Raw genomic sequence first — 24,396 nt, 5'->3', positions numbered from 1 at the left:
GCAGTGCCTGGAAAAGGCAACACTCCTTGAAAGAGAATGGCTCTTGCTCCATATCTGCAGGACCCCACAAGCACCCACTACAGATGGGAAAACCAAGGTGGATGGGCCAGCATGTCATGGGGTATGGCCTGCCTCTAGTTCTCCAGCCCGTACTAAACCTGTAGGGTCACTAATTCACTCTCTGCCCTGAGAAGCAGCCACATGCCAGCCAGAGGCCTCTCGGTGGAGCCACACACTCTGCAGATCACATGGTGAGGCAAGGCTCAGGGCTCTGGAGAGGCAGATGGTTCACATGAAGAGACAATACAGAAGAGCCTGGAGTTGGGATTTTTATTCACAGTTCTCCTCTCAATTGCAAAACAGTAGCGTGGATTCCTGCCCCCCACCCCTTTATTCACAGTCATTGAGACTGACTGGGTCTCCTGCTAATACACAAAGTGGGGGAGAGAAGAGAAACTGGGAAGACCTCTTGACTTGGATCTTCCTATCCCCAAATAACTCTGGCTCCTGTCTCCCTGGGCTACAGATGAATATGCAAACAGAGCCTTGCAGTGGGCTAGGAGCTATAGAACTGGCTAGCCACTCTTTGTGACCTTGGATAAGTCACTTACCCTCTCTGGTCTTCCCTTTCCCCATCAGCAAAAATCATAAGGCTTACCCGAGTTGTCAGAAATCACTTCTGGCTGAAGAAGCCAGCAGCCCTGGGCAGACTGTGGTCCCAGAGCCTGGGCACCAATTGGCTACACTGTCCCTGGGGCCCAGAAGCGCCAGGACTGCTGTTCCCTTCCCTAGTGGTGTGTGGAGAGAACGTGTAGACCTCAACACCTGGACCCTAAACAGAGCTGGGCTGTTTCCCAATAGTGACCTTCAGAAACGTGGCTGCACCCTAGATGCCCACCCAGCAGCTGTCCCCAGGCAGGCCTCGCCTTGTCCTGGCTGCTCGCCATTGGCCCAGCTTCCAGCAGAGCCGCAAGGCGCAGCTCAAGGAGCCCAGCCTCGGACGAACGGGCCCCCAGTAAGGGGATGGACGAAATGGAGCGAACGGGCCCCCAGTAAGGGGATGGACGAAATGGAGCCGCAGCCCAAGCACCTGAGGGCGAGGGGCAGAGCGCGCGACGACACAGGAGCGGGATCGGCAGCGGGACAGCGCGTCCCACAGTGAGCGCAGGGAGCGCGGGGCTCCAAACCTCAGGAACCGTCCATGAGCCCCGAGGGGGCGCGGCCCGGGACCTCAGAGGGGTTACCTGCGGACTCTGTAACCTCTGTCCGGCCGCCGCCTGGCCAGCTGCCAGTCCGGCACAACGCAAACCTTGCAGCCGGCGCACCCGCGCACCCCCGCACACCCCTGGCACCCCCGCGCTCCTCGCGGCCACGGGAGGGGCGGGCGCCGCAGCCGCCTCCGAGCTAGCTCCCAGGGCCCCGCCCGCCCCCTGTCTGCCCCGCCCCGGCCCCGGCCCCGGCGGGCGCCCCCCGCGGCGCTGCCCCGCCCCCGCCGTCCCGCGCTGCCCCGGGCCCCGGCCCGCCGCCCGGCTGCCGGCCCACCTGGCTCAGCGCCGCCCTCGGAGCCCGCGCACCCGCGCTCACCCGCGCACCCCGCGCACCCCGCGGCCGCAGGAGGGCCCAGCGCCGCCGCCCGCGAGCTCCCAGGGCCCGGCCCGCTCCGGCGCCCGCGCTCTCGGGGCGGACTCCTGGCCCTCCGAGATCTCCCGCCCGGCGATGGCCCCGCTCGGATATTTCATATTCCTCTACGGCCTGAAGCAAGCGCTGGGCAACTACCCGATCTGGTGGTGAGTGAGCCTTCTTCACGTTCTCCCCGGCCTGTGTGCGTCCCCCAGTCACCGTCCCCTCGGGCAGGGCCCCGCGGTGGCCCGGAGCCCGCGCTCTGCCCTGCCCTCCTGTTCCGCGGGTGGTTTGTTTTCCTTGGCGGCCACTTTCGACCTGTTCGGGCCGGGGCTGGGACGCGGGTGGCGGAGTTTCCGGGGACATTGATCTCTCGGGCATAGAGGAGCTCCCGGCGTCGGACGGGGCGAGCAGTGAGCTGCGAGAGGCAGAAACTGGATCCACACGAGTGGCACGAACGCTTGGGCAGCCCGAGGTCAAGAGAAGCCAGGAGTACAAGCTGGGAGAGGGAGATCCGCCTGAGACTTTCCTTAAGGACATGTCTTACACACCACACACGCGCACACACACCTTAAAGCAAAGTCAGTGAGACAAGACCGAACAGCTCGAAGCAGCGTAGTTACGTAAAGACTGCGGGGACCCGGCCGGGAGTGGCGGGCGCACCGCGGCCAGCACCTGGCCCTGCTGCGTCTTCCTGCTGCAGTCCCGAACGAGATGTAAGAAGGGGCTTCGGGAGAGGTAAAGAGGGAGAAAGCATCGAGTTTGAGGGCTCCTTAGTGAGAGGCTCCGCAAACCCACATCCGAGACGTCTTCCACCCCCAGGCAAGACACATTCCCGTGAAACCCTCCTAAACCTGGTGATGGAAGGGCAGATGAACCAAGAGAAGGTCCTGAGGGTCTACAGCACAAATCCTGAGGGGAAGAGGGAAGCTACTTCGGTAGAGTCCCCACAGGCAAGGGTCACTCCAGCTCCCCAGGGGCGAGGGCAAGGGCTCTCTGAGATGCTCAAGATTTGACGAACACAGCTGGGGGAAATAAGGGAGCCGAGGGGCCTGAACGCGCCGCTGGAGGAGACCCAGATCAGAGACAAGCCTTCACATACACATGCGCGCGCACGCACGCGCACACACACACACCAGGAACTCTCTCCGACGGCTTGCCTGGAATTATAATAATTATGCCGAGGGGAAGTTGGGGCGGGGGGAGTCTGAGTGAGCCGAAGTACATCTAATCCGATAATAATTTTTCTCTTCGAGATTGTTCAGGAGCGGGGGCGCCCTAGGTGTGGGGCGCGGGTCCAGGCGCAGCCTGGCGGGACGGGGCGGGGCTCAAGAAGGAGGCACCGGCGGGTACGAGGGCTTGGGAGAGATGGCAGGGCGGCGGGGACGTGTTGCGGAGACCCCGGCGCGTCCCGCACCCGCGCGGCACCTGCAGCTCCTGGCTGCGGCGGGCGTGCCTACGAACGCGGGGACACTGACTCCCGGGGAACCAGAGAAGCGCGTCGGAGAGAGCCCTCGGCCGCCTGCTGCCGCGGGGGCCTCTAATTAGAACCCGCCGCCGCTGCATTCCTGGGCGCTAGAGGAAGCGCCTTCGCCCCCGCGCTTCTTCCAGACAGAAGGGCCCTGTCACCAGCCTCTGGCCACCCAACGCCGTTGAATGTTTGTCCTCTCGGCCCTGGGCGTCCCTGCCCTTGCTCCCCTCAACACACCTATGCCACCCCTTCCGCCTGGGCCAGATGTGTTCCATCTGAAAGATCCTGGGGCATGCTTGGTGCTTCCGGCATTCTCCAGGTGAGTGGGGAGGGGCGTCCTGTCCCCACCCCCTCCCTTTCAATGGCCCACCCAATCAAGAGTCTAGAGCAACTCTAACCCCAAAGGGCAGAGGGTGCCACGGAACCGCCCCCCCCCCCCCCCCACTTTGCTCTCCATAGGATTCTCGCACTCAGTGGTTCTCTTGTTTCTTGAGAAGCATCTTCGGGGGCCACAACCTCAAGGCTCATTGAGGACCAGCACTTTTCTCTCTTCCTTCCCTCTGCCCCCAGGCCATCTGGACACAGCAAGGATGTGGTCTGTCCACGGTGCACATGTGCATAATGGAAAGGAGGGCTCACAAAGAAAGAAATGGCGTTTAACAGCAGCAGGAAGGCATTCTATCTTCATATCCAACCTAATGGAGTTTCCCACAGGTGGCTCCTTCTTTTTTCTTGCCCACCCCCTCTCCTGCTTCCCCACGCCTCAGTGAGGCATTGGAGTTGGGGGGGACCCTCTCTTTATAACTTCTCACCTTCACACTCAGCCTGCCTAGTTGGTATTCCATTTCACCTTCCCTCCCCAAAATTAAGTCACCGCTCTCATCACTTCTCCCCACCCCACCCCCAACTCCTTGCATATGAAAGTGAAAGTGACAGGGACTTCCTCACCTGGAGAAACAAGGAAACAGCCCAAATTGGGAGTAATTAGGCTTTGAAGTTGGTGTAGTCTTGGTGGGAGGGTGGAAGGGGAGGAGGAGGTGGCGCTGCATCCCGTGGGGATTTAAAGAGCCAACCGCCTCCCCAGGACCATCTTGGAAGTGTCCTTCACCCTAGATGTTCAAGGTCCAAAGGTCCCAGCAGAGGCACAGAGAGACAGCCCTAAGACCAGAATGTTGAAAGTTGCAGAGACCTCCAAGAACATGTGTTCTGGTCTCCTCATGTGACAGAGGGGTCCAGAGAAGGGACCTGGGAGGTGACAGAACACAGGCCTGGGCACCTGATCCCAGAGGCCAGCCACCAGCATCCCACAGGGCCATGTACTGCAGACCTACCAGGAGGCACTAGCTCCCTCCCCCTCACTCCCCTGATCCAGACTGAATTCTTGTTTAATTAGAATTGATCAGAAAGATCTATGTGAATACAGAACAAGCATCATGGTCAAGGGGAACACACAGAAGCCTTGAAGAACTATACTCAGTACACAGCTGACGATGTGCTACAGGCACCTGCCGCCCACTTCACATGTCTGGGCTGATGGCATCTTGTGATCCCCTCCCCTCCCCTGGGGCTGACCCTGGAGGTCAGCCTGTTTTCTCCCCTGCCCTGTTCCCGCAAAGCCAGGCCCCTTCATCTCCTGCACCAGACTGCAACGCCCCATCGCACCACCTTCTGCCTCAGTTCTCACCTCCCCTCCACCCTCCCCTCTAACCCTCCTGGAGTTCCAGCAGCAGTGTCTTTACCTGCACAGACAGCCTGGCCCTCCTTGTCCTGTTGGTTCCCCTTTCCTGCCACCCAGCACCCCACCAGTCTCTGCTGTACCTAGACCTCCCCAGCACTGAGTGGTACCTGGAGTGGATGTCACCCCAGCTGACCCCGGAAATTCCCCGTGAGGCTGCGTCCAGTCTTCTCCCATCCCTGAGCCAGCTCAGCAGCCTGAGACAGACTCCCAATGCAGTGTTCTCGCTTCTCCCCACTCTCACTGCTTCTCCTCCCTCCCTAGCCCCCGCACCCCACACTCATTTGTATGCAGATGCCCTGCTCTGAGCATGTATCCAGACCCTAAGGAATGCCAGCTTGGCCATCACCCCTCCACACACTCTAGAACTTTCTCTCTGCACAACCTTCCCTGGCGTTGGCTCTACTGGTTCTTCACACACAGGGGTCTTCTCGGTCCCAGGCGGAACACAGGCTTCCCCCCGTGGACCCTGATGCTTGTGGGGCACAAGTGCGTGTGGAATTCAGGGAGAAAGAAAGAGAGCTCTGAAGGCGATATGTAGGACCCGCAGACTCAAAGGGTGTGTGGGGGAGAGTGAGGGGGGGGGGAGGGAGAGATGAGCAGTCACACAGAGGAGGAGGTTGCTCGTGTCAGACAACAAGGGACCTGGGAGGGCTGAGCGAGGCTCGGAGGCTTCTCACCCGGGAAGGGCCCAAGCAAGCCAGACTCCCTGAGCTCCCGGTCCTCTGTGAGCCCGCCCACTGCGGGCCCCTCCCCAGGGCAGCCCTGTCCCTCCTCCTGATTCTTCCTTCTCACCTTACCCTGTTTGTTTGCCCCTCTCTCCGTGTATGTGCGCGCGCCCTCTCTACCTCTGTCTGTCTGTCTCTCTCTGTCTCTCTGTGTGTCTGTCTGTCATCTCTCTCTGTCTATATTTGTCCCTCTGTGTGTCTGTCTGTCATCTGTGTGTCTGTGTGTCTCTACCTCTGTCTGTCTGTCTCTCTCTGTCTCTCTGTGTGTCTGTCTGTCATCTCTCTCTGTCTATATTTGTCCCTCTGAATCTCCGTGTTTGTCTCTGTTTCTCTCTTTTCCGGTCTCTGTGTCTGTCCCTCTCTCTCTCCCTGCAGCCCTGAGACTGGTGATGGTACCAGCTAGCCTATGAAACTAGAGAAATCCAGATGCCAGTTCGACACCCTTGGTGTTGTAGAATCTCAGGGTACTGGGAACAATGTTCCTCCACAGAACCACCAATGGGCATCCTTTTATTGAAGAGCAATGTTAGAAATGACCATAGGTAAAATATGTATGACCAGAAATCTTGTTTTATATCACCAAGTTGAGTATGCATCATCTTGATCCCTTGAAAGCCCACCATGGTACTCACTCCTTCCAGAATGCAAAAGTATCAACCACCTCTCACATCCAACTTGATATGACTTGGCCACCTACACACTCGGGACTCTGTCTGGGACTCAGATGGGGCAGCTTCTCCCACGCTAGCTAACCCTGCATTTCACTGGGCTTCTTGTCATCCTTTAAAATGATTCTGTTTTATTTGCACAAATCTCCTAGAATTCTTTGTGACAGCGAAGAGGGTGAGTAAATACAGTCAAGGAGGAATACAGTCTGGAGAGGCTATAAAATCTCACTTTTCACGGTGGGTCTCACTTACAAATCTCCAGCCTGGAAGGACGGAAGTTGCCCTGTTCCAGAGGGGCTCTGCCACCATCGTGCAGGCCAGGACAGGGAAGGCAGGGTTTGGGTATACCTCCTGTCCCTGAAAGTATCAGTTATATTCAAACTGTAGTCCACAGACCAGAGCCTATCCATGCATAGTTGTTCATGAAGAAATATGAACAGAAGTTGAAAATAGGTGTTCAGGAAGAATTACAGCAGTTTAAAAAATGTGTTATGTATTATTTTAGCAGACTTTTAATGTAATTTATAATAATGGATTAGGAATTTAAAAAACCCCAAACCCAAGTTCTGTAGCTAGTTTGAGAAGCTGAAGCCCCCACAACAGGCAGCTTCTGCCATGCCCAGGTCAAGGATCATTCCCCTTGAGGCTCCATCACCTAATACTTGTCATTTGCATTTTTGAGCCAAGTTTTAGAGTTTGTATTTACCCCTTTCAAGTGCAATCGAAGAACTGGAGCCTCCTGTTGTTGAGAAGTGTTGGGGGAACACCCCACTGCAGTTTGGTGTGTGAGAAGCTGCTGGGCAAGGAGGACTGGACTTCTGTGTGGCTCCAGCAAACCCTGGGAGCAGAGGCTATAGGTAGCCAGAAGGCAGATTTTGGTTCAGTATAGGAAAGGCTTCCTGGATCTGAGAGTGGTGGTAGTGAGCTGCCCATCCACGAAGGGGCAGAAGAAGAGGCTGAGGAAGGAACAGCCTGCCTTGGTTGGGGGGTGGGGGCAGGGGCTTCCCACAGACGCTACAGCGGCTGAGAATCCAAGGTTTACAAGACCCAGCTCCTCCCCCTCCCCTCCCAGCTCAGCCCTGCAGTCCTCCTGGTAAGTTCCCTAAACTCTGCTAGGCGCAGCTGGGATAGTTCACAGTTACACAGTGATCAATGAGCCCCCCCTGACATGCCTTTGCCCCCCACACCCCGACAGCGTGCCCGCCCCTCCTAGTGCCCTGCATCCCATCTCACTTCCTCCAGCCTTGCTCAGCTCATCCCAGATCTGACCATGACTCCTCGGCAGACTGGGCTGCATGAAGAAGTGGAGAATAAGGCTCTGACTCCGGCCAGGCTGCCTGATCCCTGTGAAACCTGTCCCCACCCCCACCCCGCTTTGTGGCATTGTCATAAGAATGGCACCTATATCACCAGGCTGTGAGATCCTTCGGGGTATGTGTTATCCTTCCCCACAACCTTGGCCCTTCACCCCGCGTAGCTGTTAGATAAGACTTTGTTGAACAAGTGAATGAAGGAATAAATGGGTGGAATATTTCCTATGAAAAACAGAAACTGTATTGGGTCTGTGCTTGGGGACATGAAAACATAGTTGACTGTTTTTACAACCCCCTCAACTGAACCCCTGGCTCTGGGGCTGGGTCCCCGCCATGTCCCAGGCCAGCTCTGCCTCGGTCTTCCTCCCAGTCTCTCCAGGTGACACCCTGGAGGTGTCTCACACTTTGGTGCTTCCACATTCCTTCCCCGACAAAACGTGCTGCTGCCGCCCAGGGAAGCGGGCAAATGCATGGCCGCGGGCACGGGAGCCTCTGCCCGCCTGCTGGGACTTGCGCGAAGTATGTGTCAGTAATCCCGGCTCGGCCCGGTGGGGCAGGAGAGGGTGCTGGGAGGGCTGCAGGCAGGGCCACGGCAGCCCAGGAGCTGGGAAGAGGTGGCCCCCGACACCAGGGATCCAGGTCCCGGGACGCCCCTCCTCATAGGCCCTCCCATTGCCGAAAGTGCTCCAGCTGCTAGGGAGGGGTCTTCCAGGTGAGAGAGAGAGGAAGGAGGCATGTGGGTCCCTCTGGGAGATGTCATAGTGGGTAGGGAGAGAAGGCAAAATCTGGAACGCCTTGGGGCAAATGAGCACCCTTGGGGGAGTCTGGGTCCTATGAGCCTCCTGAACAGCTCCATCCAGAAAGGACAGAGCCTACCCATCAAGCTGGGTAGCCATCAACCCACAAGGCAACCAGCCCATACTCAAGGCCTCCAGGCTGAGGATAGGGACCTGGGCCAGTCATGGAGAGGCCCTGACCTTAGAAGACAGCAGTTTAAAATGGGACAGTCACTCTGGAATCCTCATGCGTTACGAGGAAGGTCCATGGGACCAACCACGGTCCTCCTCCGCAGAGGCCCTACAGGCAGAGTGGGCAACAGGGGCCCCCAGATGAGGAATGAGCAGAGATCTGTGCCCTCGAAGGACAAGAGAAAGTGTGGCCGTGCTCTCTGGGGGTGGCCTCTTGTGGCCCACATGTGGGAGGCTGGGCAGGTGGAGTGGCAAGCTTCAGCCGGGTACAGAGAGGGCGCTTAGGAGCACTGAGAGCCCAGTGCACTTCCTGGAGAGGTGACCCTGGGTGACGTGTGGATAGAATGTGCCCCACCCACCCCCCAAGGGGTGGATGAACCTGCCAAGCCTATGACTCACTTCCCCTCCAGGAGTCTCTGATAGAATGTGCCCCACCACCTTCTTGGACAGATGGAGAAACTGAGGCCCAGGAAAGAAGGGCAAGAACAGTTCATTCAGTGAATAACAAGAGGTGGTGATCACATCCTTTCCCCTAAACCCAGCCAAGCCCTCCTCCCCACAGAGCCCTTCTCTCTTTGAGAACCGCTGTGAGGCCTCAGCTCTAAGCACACAGCCCTGGCAAGGGCAGAGCTGTGCCCGCAGTGCACAGGTACCCTGTGTTTGCTGATCTTGCAAAAAGAAATCAAACCAGAACTCTAGAGACCTGAGAGCCTGTGACTCCATTCTGAGTTGTCACAAGGATTTAGGCGCTCTGGTTGAGGGTCCACCCCCAAAGGACCCAGGCAGGGACAGCGGGCAGAGGGGCTCTGCTCCAGGTCCTCCCCTTGCCCTCAGCCTCTGTCCATGAGACGTGGCTTCTGTCCATGGGTCTCGCCGCACATTTACAGTAAACTCTGCTTGAGTGAAGGCCATCAGCCCAGGGGAGCAAAGCTGGTGCAGACGGGGTCCTGAGTGGCCTCCTTCCCCTACGTGCCACAGCCAGTGCCTCGCCTGTGTCTTGAGTAAGACCGTCTGGCAAGGCGCCTGGCCTTTCAACAGTGAAACTGTGCAGTCCTCAACAGGAGCAAACAGGGGCAGAGGGAGAAAAACCACTGGTGCTTTTCAGCAACAGGCGTGGCTCATGTGGCCCCAGCCATAGGCTGGAACTGGAGTCTAGGGGCCACTTTGCAAACTGCACAAGTGTGTGCTCTGGGTTGAAAATGATGCCCTCACCCGCAAACAAATTATTACTAAAAATTAACCAAATAATAGCATTCACAAAACCCTGGAAAACAAGCTCTTCATCTTACCAACTTAATACAGGCTTTTCCTCACTTTAGGTTCTTCTCATTTCGCTTACACATTTTTCATGGTCATAATAACAGTGTGCAGAGAAGACTGTGTTCTGTTTTTTAAGGCTTACCATCTTCCACTAAACGTTTTGTGATTGTGGGACCTTCTCAGCGGTGGTGCTAGCAGCTGCTCGGGCTTGTGGTGTGGGTGCGCTGTGATCTCCTTGCCTGGCCATTGCCCCTTTCTGCTGTATGGATGGCCCTGCAAGGAGAATCTCTCCAGAGCTGGAACCTAGGGTAAAGGCTCAGGCCTCAGAGAGGGATCCTCCCCATGTCTGCAGAGAAGGGATGCATTCAGTTTGGGACAGTCTGATTTTGAGGGGCCTTTGGGACAGCAGATGTGACATCCAGCTGGGCATTTAAGATTCCAGCTCCCAGCCGGGGGGTGGCTGACAGTGGGGATGCGGGCACTTCCTGGGTTGCCAAGCTGCACTTCAGGGCTGGCAGTAAGAAGGGGAATGGAACAGATTCCTCACGGGTGAATCACGGTGGCCAGGTGCCGGGTGAAGGAAATGGGCGCAGGGAGGCTAGCGGGGCCCTCGTGCCCTGCTGCCTCCCAGGAGGAGGGCAGCGCACCCACTCCTGCTTGGCTTTCCCCTGGGGCCACAGGACACAGTTTTTGTCCATCAGGGCAGGGCCGTTGACACCTGAAGTCATCATTGGCTAGAATATCCTGCGCCGGCAATGGCTGTGAGGAGGAAGAGATCGCGCCAGACAAGGTCAGGACCTCATAATGACCTAGATACACGGGCCAGAGGGTAAATGACGGGGAGACTGAAAAATTAACCTGAAGCCCCAGACACCCAGGTAAGAACTCAGAGTGGGTTCCTGGGAGATTAATGAGACCTTGTCCATGCTTGTGACCCCTCCAAAGAGCCCCTCTCAGCAAGACCCTGAGTTTGCCTCCTCTGGGTTTGGAAAATTCTGAAAGAGATGGGAATACCAGACCACCTGACCTGCCTTTTGAGAAATCTATATGCAGGTCAGGAAGCAACAGTTAGAACTGGACACGGAACAACAGACTGGTTCCAAATAGGAAAAGGAGTATGTCAAGGCTCTATATTGTCACCCTGCTTATTTAACTTATATGCAGAGTACATCATGAGAAATGCTGGGCTGGATGAAGCACAAGCTGGAATCAAGATTGCCGGGAGAAATATCAATAACCTCAGATATGCAGATGACACCACCCTTATGGCAGAAAGTGAAGAGGAACAAAAAAGCCTCTTGGTGAAAGTGAAAGAGGAGAGTGAAAAAGTTGGCTTAAAGCTCAACATTCAGAAAACGAAGATCATGGCATCCGGTCCCATCACTTCATGGGAAATAGATGGGGAAACAGTGGAAACAGTGGCTGACTTTATTTTTCTGGGCTCCAAAATCACTGCAGATGGTGACTGCAGCCATAAGATAAAAAGACACTTACTACTTGGAAGAAAAGTTATGACCAACTTAGATAGGATATTATAAAGCAGAGACATTACTTTGCCAACAAAGGTCCATCTAGTCAATGCTATGGTTTTTCCAGTAGTCATGTATGGATGTGAGAGTTGGACTATAAAGAAAGCTGAGCGCCGAAGAATTGATGCTTTTGAACTGTGGTATTGGAGAAGACTCTTGAGAGTCCCTTGGATATCAAGGAGATCCAACCAGTACATCCTAAAGGAAATCAGTCCTGAATATTCATTGGAAGGACTGATGCTGAAGCTGAAACTCCAGTACTTTGGCCACCTGATGTGAAGAGTTGACTCACTGGAAAAGACCCTGACACTGGGAAAGATTGAAGGCAGGAACAGAAGGGGACGACAGAGGATGAGATGGTTGGATGGCATCACCAGCTCAATGGACATGAATTTGAGTAAACTCCGGGAGTTGGTGATGGACAGGGAGGCCTTGTGTGCTGCAGTCCACGGGGTCGCAAAGAGCCGGACATGACAGAGCGACTAAACTGGACTGAACTGGGTTTGGAAATGGGTGGTCAGTGCCCTGCCTCAACATCATCCTTCCCACCACAGCACTTCAGGAATGTTCACCATCGTTACTTCCTTCTTCTGTCACCACTTGGCTCTTTTTAGGATCCTCACCACCCCCCGATGAGAGTTGAGGTCTGGCTCCCAGTGATCTCGCTTATGGTGGGCTCTGTGATACTAGGCTGGAGAGAAGCAAGTGGCCAGCCCCATGGAGACAGATGGGGCCCTGGAGGGCGGGGCACACTTCCTGGCCCCACTCCTAAGCCTGGCTGAGCGTGCTTTCCCCTGCCACTATAATGGAACTCATGTTCTCAGAGAACAGCGCCAGAAGTTGCTGGAAGCCTTGGGATTTAGAAGCAAAAATCAAAGGAAACTTTGACTGCCAAACCAAAGGGTTTGGACTTGAAGCCTCAGGAGGCTCCCTGGACTCAAAGTCCCGGGACTCAAAGTCAGGCTCACCTTCAGTGACCGCAGAATCAGTGGTTTTCAAATGCGAGCAAGAGACAGAAGCCCCTGAAGGGCCTGTCAAAGCAGGGCACTGGCCCCGAGGTTCTGATTCAGCAAGTCTGGGGCAGTGCTGCCGGGGAGCTTGCACGTCTGACAGGTTCCCTGGCACACATGCTGCCAGCCCAGGGCCACCCTCAGAGTGCCCCGCTCTGCCTCCAGCTGCCTAGTGTGTTGGCTGGGAAACCAGGGTGCAAAGGCCACACAACAGGCAGCGTGGACCAGCCAGGGGGCAGATGGGAGCCACCACACACGTTGCCCCTCAGTGACAGTTTCGTGCTAGAAACAGTGTCATATCAAATGCAGGAGCCCCACAGTGTTCTGTGTCTTTGGGTTTAGTGGTTTCTGTGTGGGGTTTGTTCATAAACATGACATTTACCTTACTCTCTGTCATAAACTGCATGTTCATGTTCCCCCAGATTTATACGTTGATCCTCCAACCCCTCAGTGTGATGGTATTAGGAGGTGGGGCCTCTGGGAGGTAATTGGGGTTAGATAAGGTCATGAAGGTGGAGTCCCCATGATGAGAATAGTTTCCTTAAAAGAAGAAGATAAGACATCAGAGTTCTCTGTCTGCCGTATGAGGGCACAGCAAGGAGCTGGCCAGCTGTGAACCCGGAGCCCCTCACCAGAACCCCATCACGTCCACACCCTCACCTGAGGACTGTGAGAAATGAATGTTCGCTGTTTCAGCCCCCCAATCTATGCTTTTTGTTGTGGTGGCCCACGCTCACCAAGATAACTGTTCATAAATGTTATCTTGTATGTACTGGTATTTAATATGTTTTAAGAGCATAATAGCATACTGGAAAGGGGAAACCAACGTGCCAAAACCCCATCCTGCTAAGTTAACTCATTGATGTTGGTCAGGTGTCTTTCTCTACCCCCAGCTTCTTGGTCCAGGAGATTCCCTGGGATTCCACTGACCAGGTTGCATAGGTTGGAGAGACTCATATAGTAGGCAGGGCCAGGTGCAGGACCACACAGGTGATGCTGGTGGGGCAGGTGGGCCAGATAAGCAGCTCGGCTTATGGAGGAAGAAAAGATTCCAGGGGCTTGTAAAGAAGAAGTAACCAGCCTCCAGGAGAGTGGTGGTGGGTCCCTGAGGAGGGGTGGTGCTGGGGGACAGAGGCAGAGGAAGGGGAGGAAGGGAAGAGCTGTCTAAAGGTTGTGGTGACCAGCCCTTGAAGGCGGCGGTGGCTTGAACCTGGAGGGGCCGCCTCCCTGTGAGGTTCTGTTCCTCCTGGCCTGAGCAGCTTTGAGGGCAAGAGAAAAGAGCCAGCATGAGCAGAGGACAGATGGGGAATATTTAGTCTTTGCTGAGTAACAAATGACCAGAGTTACGGCTTCACACAGCACCTGTGCGTTAGTTCACAGCTCTGCAGGTCAGAGATCTTGGTGGTTTGCCTGGGTTTCCTGCTCATGGTGTCTAGAGGCCAAAATCAAAGTGTTGGCCAATCTGGCAACACATTTTCTCCCAGCTGTCAAATTCTGGTCCTTGCGGTCTCCATGTTCTTGCAGCTGTCTGCCAGGGTGGTTCTCAGCTCCTCGAGGCTACTTTATGGTCTCGGAATGCAGCACCTTCATCTCAGAGCCAGCAACAGCTTCAGAGGCTGTTGATGTCTCTGACTTCTGCTACCAGGTGAAGGCTCTGCTTTGAAAGCATACTGTGGTTAGATTAACCCAGATTGGTGGCCCTGATTTGTGTCTGCTTTCCACTGCATGTCTGGCAGATATAGCAAGTGTACTCTGTCTGTATTCACAGTCCCAGACAGGAAGGTGGGTACTCTTGAGGCCTTGTGAGAATCTGGACTTGCTGGGTAGGAGAGCAGGAGAGCAACCACCTCCTTCAAGGTATGCACAGCCGTTCTCTGTCCCATCCCCTCAAACCACATGTGTGTGTGCCAAGTGGCTTCATTCATGTCCAACCCTTTGTGACCCTATGGACCATCGCCCACCAGGCTCCTCTGTCCAGGGGACTCTTCAGGCAAGAATACTGGAGTGGGTTGCCATGCCCCGCTCCAGGGGATCTTCCTGACCCAGGGATCGAACCCATGTCTCTTACATCTCCTGTGTTTGCAGACAGGGTCTTTACCACTAACACCACCGGAGAAGCTCAAATCACATGTCCCTTCCCAAATGCTCCTGGGCCATTTCCCTCTGGGTGCCAGTCCCCCGGGACAAGAAAATGATATCTTTATTTGTCCCCACCACTAACTGCAGTCAAACTCACCTTCAGTTATGAATGGAGATGACCAACTGCAACAGCCTTTGTGGTTTTCTGGGATGCTATCACCAGGGGAAAGCAGGCACTTTTGTCTCAGAGGATGATGGCAGTTGGTGCAGAGATTACAAAATGGAGTCGAGCCCTCAGCCCACCATGTAGACTCAGTAAAGAAACTCATGGTCCTGAACCACAAGCTTGTTCCCTGTTGTTGTAACCCGATGTCAGTCTGCTTGTTTGCTTATAACTGTTGCTTTCTTCTCCACCTGGGTCTGGGATGATGACTTAACTATAGAGCAGAGAGTTTCTACAGGCCAAACCTCCTTCTCCAAGTGCTCACATCTCACATAATCCGTTTATCAGGATGGAGACCTTGCTAGTGCACAGCCAAACACAGGCTGACTTCGGCAGTCTCTCCGTGAACATCCTTCTCTACTCCAGGATCTGACGCAGGAGTCCTGGCTGCATTTGGTGTTATTGCATTCTGTGTGCTCTGAGAGTTTGGGGAGCACAGAGCACCGAGGTGGTGGCACCCTGCAGTAGCAGCACTTCGCAGTTTACAGCATCCCCTCTCCCACTAAGCTGTCTCTAGTTCCTGGAGAGACCCTTAAACGGGACAGCGCATGGTTGTTCCGGGGTCTGGGGCCCAGAGTCCTGGTGGATGCTGCTCCCCACCAACCTGTCCAGCCCCCAGCCCCAGGTCAATGCACCTTCCACCTCCTCCCAGAAGATTATGGGAGGAAAGAGTTACAAATCTTCATCTTCCAAGTATTAACTGACTGAGGGTACCTACTTCCTCCTCAGATTAGAAATTTGAATCTTGGGAGTGTTGAGAAGATAGCACATGTCCAGTTTGGAGTTTTCTTCCAGCTTTATGGAGATACAGTTGACATATAACATTGTGTAAGGTTAAGGCTACATAATGAAAAGAAAAGTTATGTTAAGAAAAGTTATGACCAACCTAGATAGCATACTGAAAAGCAGAGACATTACTTTGCCAACAAAGGTTCGTCTAGTCAAGGCTATGGTTTTTCCAGTGGTCATGTATGGATGTGAGAGTTGGACTGTGAAGAAGGCTGAGCGCTGAAGAATTGATGCTTTTGAACTGTGGCGTTGGAGAAGACTCTTGAGAGTCCCTTGGACTGCAAGGAGATCCAACCAGTCCATTCTGAAGGAGATCAGCCCTGGGATTTCTTTGGAAGGAATGATGCTAAAGCTGAAACTCCAATACTTTGGCCACCTCATGTGAAGAGTTGACTCATTGGAAAAGACTCTGATGCTGGGAGGGATTGGGGGCAGGAGGAGAAGGGGACGACAGAGGATGAGATGGCTGGATGGCATCACTGACTCGCTGGACGTGAGTCTGAGTGAACTCCAGGAGTTGGTGATGGACAGGGAGGCCTGGCGTGCTGCGATTCATGGGGTCGCAAAGAGTCGGACACGACTGAGCCACTGAACGGAACTGAAATGAAGGTTAAGGTGTACAATGCAATTATCTGATGTCTGTCCATGAAATAATGATGTATATATTGCAAAACGATTACCACAGTAAGGTTAGTGAATACACTTTGGATATTCAATTTAAGTTTTTATGAACCAATTTATCCTTGAAGGCTCACCCAAAATTCAGTGACATCAGTTGGGCCCCTGTGACCTTTCTCTGCCCCATTTCTCCCACACACAGACTCCTCCCATGTCTGACAGGACCCCCCAACTTTCTGCCCTACGTGGGCAGGGTCTGCATTACCAGGATTCTCTTGGCTGCCCAGCTCTGGGACAGAGGAACCTTTCTGGAAATAATTCAAGGAACTTAAGGGGCCATCAGGTCTAGTGTGGGTGGAAGAGGGATCCAGCTGGGATTGGTGGAGGCCAGAACAGGGGCGTGGCCTCTGGGCTGGGAGCTGGCTGCCAGTACTCTGGCCTTGCTGGGGGACTGGTAATATGGGACCTGAATGGGAAGGTGGCCTGGAGAAGGCAGGGGCAGGGGTGCTAACCCAGCACCGCAACCTTGGGACGAGCCTGGGGAGGAGCCGTGAACTCGGGAGCCCCACTCTGCTTTCCCCTGGCAGGATGGGGAGAGGTGGGGAGGGCCCAGGTGGGTACAGGCTGTGGGGTTCTGGGGATAGGCAGCTCAGCCCCCACCCACAGTGAGCCCCAGCATCTGGCATCTGGCAGGGGGACAAGCACCTTGAGACTGGTGAGGACGAGAGAGTCTGCTTTTCTTTTTTTCTGTCTGAATTAAGTGGCCCTTTGTTTTTCCACTTGTTCTGAGTCTCCAAGTACATTCAGCCAGTAAAAAGAAATCCACTCAGAAATCAATTGAGTGGATTTTCCTTCGGACAGACCCTCTTCATCCCTTCTCCGGTTTGAGCCTGGCTGCCAGCAACAGAAGAGAAGGAGAGAACCCCACGAACCTCAGAAGACAGCCCCCTTCAGAAAGGCTCCAAGACCAGAGCCACAAAGGGCAAACCCTACCCTAATGTTCCATCAGGAAGCATTCAAACATCCAAAAAGATGCAGGACTTGAATAAAGAGCGTCTATGTACGCACAAAGCACATTTCGCTTGACCCAGTGTATTCCATACCTCACCATCCCTTCTATTCACCCACCTATTCACTGCGTGTTTTTATGTGACCTCAATCCACTCTTTCCCTGAAGACTTTGGCTGCTGCTGCTGCTGCTAAGTCGCTTCAGTCGTGTCCAACTCTGTGCGACCCCATAGATGGCAGCCCACCAGGCTCCCCCGTCCCTGGGATTCTCCAGGCAAGAACACTGGAGTGGGTTGCAATTTCCTTCTCCAATGCACAAAAGTGAAAAGTGAAAGTGAAGTTGCTCAGCGGCGTCCGACTCCTAGCGACCCCATGGACTGCAGCCCACCAGGCTCCTCCATCCATGGGATTTTCCAGGCAAGAGTACTGGAGTGGGGTGCCATTGCCTTCTCCATAGTGACCCCATGGACTGCAGCCCACCAGGCTCCTCCATCCATGGGATTTTCCAGGCAGGAGTACTGCAGTGGGGTGCCATTGCCTTCTCCGGAAGACTTTGGCTCATCATTAACTAGAGTTCAACACTTGTTTGCAAATCACATCCCATGTGGAGCGTCAAAATGTGGAACACATGGGTGCAAAACATTCTGAATCAGAGTGGAAGAGCCAGAGCTGATCAGGGCAGCCTCGCCTGGAGTGACAGCTCGTTCCTGCTTAAAAAATCCCTGGTGGTCCAGTGGTTAAAAATCCACCTTGCAATGCAGGCGACACCAGTTCAATCCCTGGTCCGGGAGGATCCCACGTGCTGCGGGGCAGATAGACTGTTGCCCCACAACTCCTGAGCCAGCACTCTAGAGCTCACGAGCCACAGCTAAGGAAGCCTGCTCACCCCGGAGCCCATGCTCTGCAGCAAGAGAAGCCACTGCAGTGAGAAACCCACGCACTGTAACTAGACAATAGCCCCCACTTGCTGCAACTAGAGAAAGCCCACTCAGAACAACGAAGACCCAGCACAACCAAAGATAAAGTAAAAGAAAGTGGAGTCGCTCAGCTGTGTCCAACTTTTTGCAACCCCATGGACTGTAGCCTACCAGGCTCCTCCATCCATGGGATTTTCCAGGCAAGAATACTGGAGTGGGGTGCCAGGGTCACTGTGAGAGGTACCACTCGGTGGAAACGGATGGTCAACCTGAGCCAGGAGCAGTCAGAGCCAGCCACATATGCCGGTATAGGCAGAGTGGTCACCGGGGCCAGGACAGGGATGTCTCAGTGGGTGAGAAGGCACAGATATTGGCTGAGGTAAGTCGGGGAGGTGGTGGAGGTGACAATGTTCTGAAAGAGAACCAAGGTCCGAGGAGTTTCGCCCTCTGATTTATAAGTGGGAAGTGAAGGGAACCGTTAGTTGTTCAGTCATGTCTGACTCTTTGCAATCCCATGGACTCTAGCTCACCAGGCTCCTCTGTCCATGGGTCTCCAGGCAAGAACACTGGAGTGGGTTGACATTCCCTTCTCTGGGGGATCTTCCCAATCCAGGACTTGAACCCAGGTCTCCTGCATTGCTGGTGGATTCTTTACCACCTTAGCCACCAGGGAAGTGGCAGGTTATCTGCAAAATCTCAGACGGAGCGTGGCAGAGGGCATGCAGGTTAGATGCAGTCTACCTCACCCGCTGACCCTCACCAACCCATCCTGGACATCTGAACTCAGCCTGGAGTGGGCAGAGCTAGCCCATCCTCTCCCCCCTGAAGTCCTCACCCTGCCCACTGGGGGCCTTCGAGAGCAGAGACTGCTGACCCTGGCCTGCATGCCACCTCTCAGTCCAAGTGCCAGCTTCCCCCATCCTCCCATCTGTGCGTCCGGCCCATGCTGGTCCATCAGGAAGCCAAACACCTCGGTCAGCACAGGGGTCCCAGAGAGACAAACCGGAGCCCCTACAGTCTCCGCTCAGAGCTGTCTGTGCAGGACAGGGTGCAGGACAGCGAGGCTCAGACCACAGAATACTGCCTAGAGAGGAGAGACCTCACAGCTGGGTGAGAGAAGAGGGCTGCCCTTTCTGAAAACCTTGTGGTCCCAGACCTTGGGGTGGGTGTGGGAGAAAGCTGGGGAGGGTCAGGCCTCAGGCACCCAGGATTCAATACGCTCTGCAGGTAATGAAGGAAGAAGTGAGGGAACAAGCCAGCTCCACAGTTGGAATGCCACTCCAGGAATACAGACTCAGGCAGGGCCATGGGGATGTCTGTGATATGTGCTGTGAGGTCATGGCTGGGTTTTAGCATGAGGATGTACAGGATGGAGACTGCACCCAGGGGCGGGTGTCAGATATTAGGGCACAGATGTGAGAGGGACCCAGGAGACCCGGAGTCTGGTTTGGAGGCTTCAGGTTTTCCCTAGAAATGGGGGCGCTAGAGATGGCCACCCATGAAAAGAAGGCTCAGCTCCACTTGAGCCCGTGGATGCATGGTGTCGTGGACATTCCCCAGGGAAAGATAGGTTTTAACTCGTAAGAGATGCACTTGATCAGGAAGGAAGAGCAAGCCCAGGATAGAGGTTGCCCAGGATAGAGGTTGCCCAGAAACGGTGGGCAGAATGGGCACAGGATGAGAGGATACCAAACTTGGGAAACCCTGTGTCCAGGACTTCAAGAAGTTGCCCTCTCCTCAGCCAGCTAACTGAATATAGGACTGCATAAGTGCTGCAGTGGGGAGGTATGGAGGGTGATGCTCACACAGGATGGCAGGGGCATTGTGGGGGATAAAAGGGACTCTGTGGACACGGAGTTCTGTCTCAGTCTCTGTGGGGTCCCTGGGTCCTGGTGCACACAAGGTTTGTTTGAGCCCTCTGAGCGTCTCTGGTGGGAATGGGGTTTGATTCTAAAGATGAATTCGCCCCTCCTACCGTCTTGCCGGGGCTTCTTCTTTGCCCTTGGGCACGGGGTATCTCCTACCCCACGTGGGATATTCTCCTTCAAGAATACACAGAGGAACTATACAAAAAAGATCTTCATGACCCAGATAATCACAATGATATGATCACTCACCTAGAGCCAGACATCCTGCAATGTGAAGTCAAGTGGGCTTTAGGAAGGATCACTATGAACAAAGCTAGTGGAGGTGATGGAATTCCAGTTGAGCTATTTCAAATCCTAAAAGATGATGCTATGAAAGTACTGCACTCAATATGCCAGCAAATTTGGAAAAATCAGCAGTGGCCATGGGACTGGAAAAGGTCAGTTTTCATTCCAGTCCCAAAGAAAGGCAATGCCAGAGAATACTCAAACTACCACACAATTGTACTCATTCACATGCTAATAAGGTAATTCTCAAAATTCTTCAAGCCAGGCTTCAACAATATGTGAACCGTGAACTTCCAAATATTCAAATTGGTTTTAGAAAAGGCAGAGGAACCAGAGATCAAATTGCCAATATCTGTTGGATTATTGAAAAAGCAAGAGAGTTCCAGAAAAACATATATTTCTGCTTTATTGACTATGCCAAAGCCTTTGACTATACGGATCACCACAAACCGGAAAATTCTCAAAGAAATGGGAATACCAGACCACCTTGTCTGCCTCTTGAGAAATCTGTATGCAGGTCAGGAAGCAACAGTTAGAACTGGACATGGAATAACAGACTGGTTCCAAATAGGGAAAGGAGTATGTCAAGGCTGTATATTGTCACCCTGCTTATTTAACTTCTATGCAGAGTACATCATGAGAAACGCTGGGCTGGAGGAAGCACAAGCTGGAATCAAGATTGCCAGGAGAAATATCGATAACCTCAGATATGCAAATGACACCACCCTTATGGCAGAAAGCAAAGAACTAAAGAGCCTCTTGATGAAAGTGAAAGAGAAGAGTGAAAAAGTTGGCTTAAAGCTCAATATTCAGAAAATATTAAGATCATGGCATCCAGTCCCATCATTTCATGGCAAATAGATGGGGAAACACGAAACAGTGGCAGACTATCTTTTTGGGCTCCAAAATCACTGCAGATGGTGACTGCAGCCATGAAATAAAAAGATGCTTACTCCTTGGAAGAAAAGCTATAACCAACCTAGACAGGATATTAAAAAGCAAAGACATTACTTTGCCAACAAAGGTCCGTCTAGTCAAGGCTATGATTTTCCCCGTAGTCATGTATGGATGTGAGAGTTTGACTATAAAGAAAGCTGAGTGCCGAAGAATTGATGCTTTTGAACTGTGGTGTTGGAGAAGACTGTTGAGAGTCCCTTGGACTGCAAGGAGATCCAACCAGTCCATCCTAAAGGAAATCAGCCCTGACTATTCATTGGAAGGACTGATGTTGAAGCTGAAACTCCGGTACTTTAGCCACCTGATGCAAAGAACTGACTCATTTGAAAAGATCCTGATGCTGGGAAAGATTGAAGGCGGGAGGAGAAGGGGACGACAGAGGATGAGATGGTTGGATGGCATCACTGACTCCATGGACATGAGTTTGAGTAAACTCTGGGAGTTGGTGATGGACAGGGAGGCCTGGCGTGCTGCAGTCCATGGGGTCGCAAAGAGTCGAACACGACTGAGCGACTGAACTGAACTGAACTGTGGCCACAGAGATGCGTGGGACAAAGTCCCACATTGACGGAGAGATGGGTGGAGACAGGAACTGTGCCCAGAGCCTGGTGTGGCAGGAGTAGGGTGCTGGCAGAGTGTGAGAGGATGGAGCTGGACAGATCTCACAGGACAGATCTCACAGGACTGTGCAATGAGGAGGTGTTCTCTCCGGGTCATCCAATGAGGCATCTCTGGGTGCTGAAGGGCATGGGTTGTGTGCCTTGAGGCAAGGCGGCCTCTGGAGATTTTGGAGACAAAGAGGGAAAGATATTAGGGTCTGATTTGTATATCCAGAGGGTAGGTTTGTTTCTCTGAGAGACGGTGATTCCTGTTTCCTCTCATTCTCACCACAGATGGATGGATCTGGGTTAGACTCAGAGTGGGATTTACTGAAAGCATCATAGTACAGGTGTGCGGCTTGCTGAGGAACACAGAAGCCTCTGTCCCATGTTCTTAGGCATGCCTAACCCTCCAGGAGAGAGCAGATGCTGAACAAGAGGAAACTCTGTGGGTCCAGCTGAAATGCTCACAAAGTCAGCCACCAAATAAAGGAAAGGGAAACAGACATTTCCACCTGAATCCCACCAGAGAAACCTACCAGATAAGCAGGGACCATCTTGCCAGGCAGAGGGGTCTGGGCCACACCACAGCAGAAATCCCAGTGGGAGGAGGAGATGGGACACTTAGAGGAGGAGAGAGCGCTGTGGCTAAAGGCCGGGTGAGCACAGGCAACACCTGTACTGCCCAGAGAGTGAGCAGATCTCTGGGGACCAACGAAGAAAGCACAGAGCCACCCCACACCCAGTGGTCCTCCTAGGTCCACAGGGCCTCCCGTGCGTTGGTCTTCTCCTACCATTCTAAACATTTTCATGGCCCTTTCTGAGAGACCCTGAAGAGCCTTTGTGATATCTGTGGTTGATGGGAGGCAGGCTTCAACAGATGGCCCCAAAAAGTAGCAGTGGCCACACAGTCGTTCACATGGAGCTTCCACCCAGGGGTGAAGGAAGCATTGAGACACAGGAGCCAAGCAGAGCTCTACTGACAAGAGCCCATCACCCTACAAACACAGATGCTCCCACAGATGACAGAATCATGGGTTATCCATCCAACTGGGCAGATACAACAGCGTGTCACCATGGGGCTGGGGAAGCTCATTCCCTCTGCCCTGGAAAGAGCCAGATGGTTCTTCCTCTGAAATCAAGGGGTAATCAAACCTGTCCACCCTAAAGGAAATCAACCCTGAATATTCATTGGAAGGACTGATGCTGAAGCTGAAGCTCCAATACTTTGGCCACCTGATGCAAAGAGCTGACTCATTGGAAAAGACCCTGATGCTGAGAAAGATTGAGGACAGGAGGAGAAGGGGATGACAGAGGATGAGATGGTTGGATGGCACCATTGACTCAATGGACATGAGTTTGAGCAAACTCCAGGAGATAGTGAAGGACAAGCAAGCCTGACATGCTTCAGTCCATGGGGTTGCAGAGAGTCTGACACAACTGAGTGACTGAACAACAATCACGAATAGTAACATGACTACATTTCAATCAGTTGCGACACATAAACATGTGTGTAACCAACAGCCCCATCAAACACAGAGCACTTCCTTCACCCCAGACCCTAGTAGTCCAGTAGAACTTTCCACAGGGACCAAAATGTTCTTATATCTAACCATCCAACATGGTAACCACAGGTCATGTCTAGCTAGTGTGACTAAGAAACCAAACTTTTCTCTCATTTTTTGTCATTTTGCTTAAATTAAATTGGCACATGTGGTGAGTGGGAACCATTTGGCAAAGCACAGCCTGAGATACATTTTCTCATGCCGCCTTTCGGTCAGGCCAGACCTCCCCTGAGAATGAGGAAACTATCCTGATTTCTGTATCTATCCACGGTGTTGCTGGGCCTTGGTCTCCATCAGAGGATTCGTGGTCACCCACACTGTATCAGGTCTCTCTTAAGCTCGCTGCCAGGGAGATCCCTGACCTTTGCAGCAGCAGACCACTCCTATTTCCATGTAGCATTCCTCTGCAAGAGTCAACACTGTTCATCCATGCTTCTGTGGATGCCTCCTTTGGTGGTTTCCAAGTTTTTCTCTGATGATCACAGCCCTGTGAATATTCTTGAGCACATCTTATTGTGTACATAAGCTTTTATATCTGCTGAGTAAATAGCCAAAAGCCTGCTGGAATGGTGGGCATGAGTTCAGTAGTGATTTTCACCTATATGATTTATTTACCCACTGCTGTGCCCCATCTCTGTGTGTGTGTGTGTGTGTGTGTGTGTGTGTGTGTGCTAAGTCGGTTCAGTCATGTCTGACTCTTGGTGACCCCATGGACTGTAGCCCACCAGGCTGCTCTGTCCATGGGATTCTCCAAGCAAGAATACTGGAGTGGGTTGCCATGCCCTCCTTCAGGGTGCCCCATCTCTAACTCCACTCTAACGGCAGAAAGCAGAGAGGAACTAAAGAGCCTCTTGATGAAGATGAAAGAGGAGAGTGAAAAAACTGGCTTGAAATTCAACATTCAAAAAACTAAGATCATGGCATCTGGTCCCATCACTTCATGGCATACAGAAGGGGGAAAGTGGAAGCAGTGACAGATTTTCCTTTCTTGGGCTCCAAAATTACTGCGGACAGGGACTGCAGCCATGAAATTGAAAGACACTTGCTCCTTGAAAGGAAAGCTATGACACCTAGACAGCATATTAAAGAACAAAGACGTCACCTTGTTGATAACAGTCCGTATAGTCAAAGCTATGGTTTTTCCAGCAGTCATGTACAGATGTGAGAGTTGGACCATAAAAAAAGC

General features: G+C 53.3%; 1 protein-coding gene across 1 annotated transcript in view; it reads left to right on the top strand.

Annotated features, from left to right (window-relative positions):
- Nucleotides 1–1,716: 1,716 nt before the first annotated feature.
- WNT3A (Wnt family member 3A) overlaps nucleotides 1,717–24,396 on the top strand; it is a 70,785-nt gene continuing 48,105 nt past the window's right edge. Inside the window, exon 1 of the mRNA XM_061421394.1 lies at nucleotides 1,717–1,787. Within this exon, the coding sequence (XP_061277378.1) occupies nucleotides 1,717–1,787 (71 nt within the window). The remainder of the gene's footprint in view (nucleotides 1,788–24,396) is intronic.

This window comes from Bos javanicus, chromosome 7 (assembly GCF_032452875.1).
Source record: "Bos javanicus breed banteng chromosome 7, ARS-OSU_banteng_1.0, whole genome shotgun sequence".
NCBI classification, from domain to species: domain Eukaryota; kingdom Metazoa; phylum Chordata; class Mammalia; order Artiodactyla; family Bovidae; genus Bos; species Bos javanicus.
Note: the sequence above shows the minus strand (reverse complement) of the source record. Positions and strands in the feature narration are given on the sequence as shown.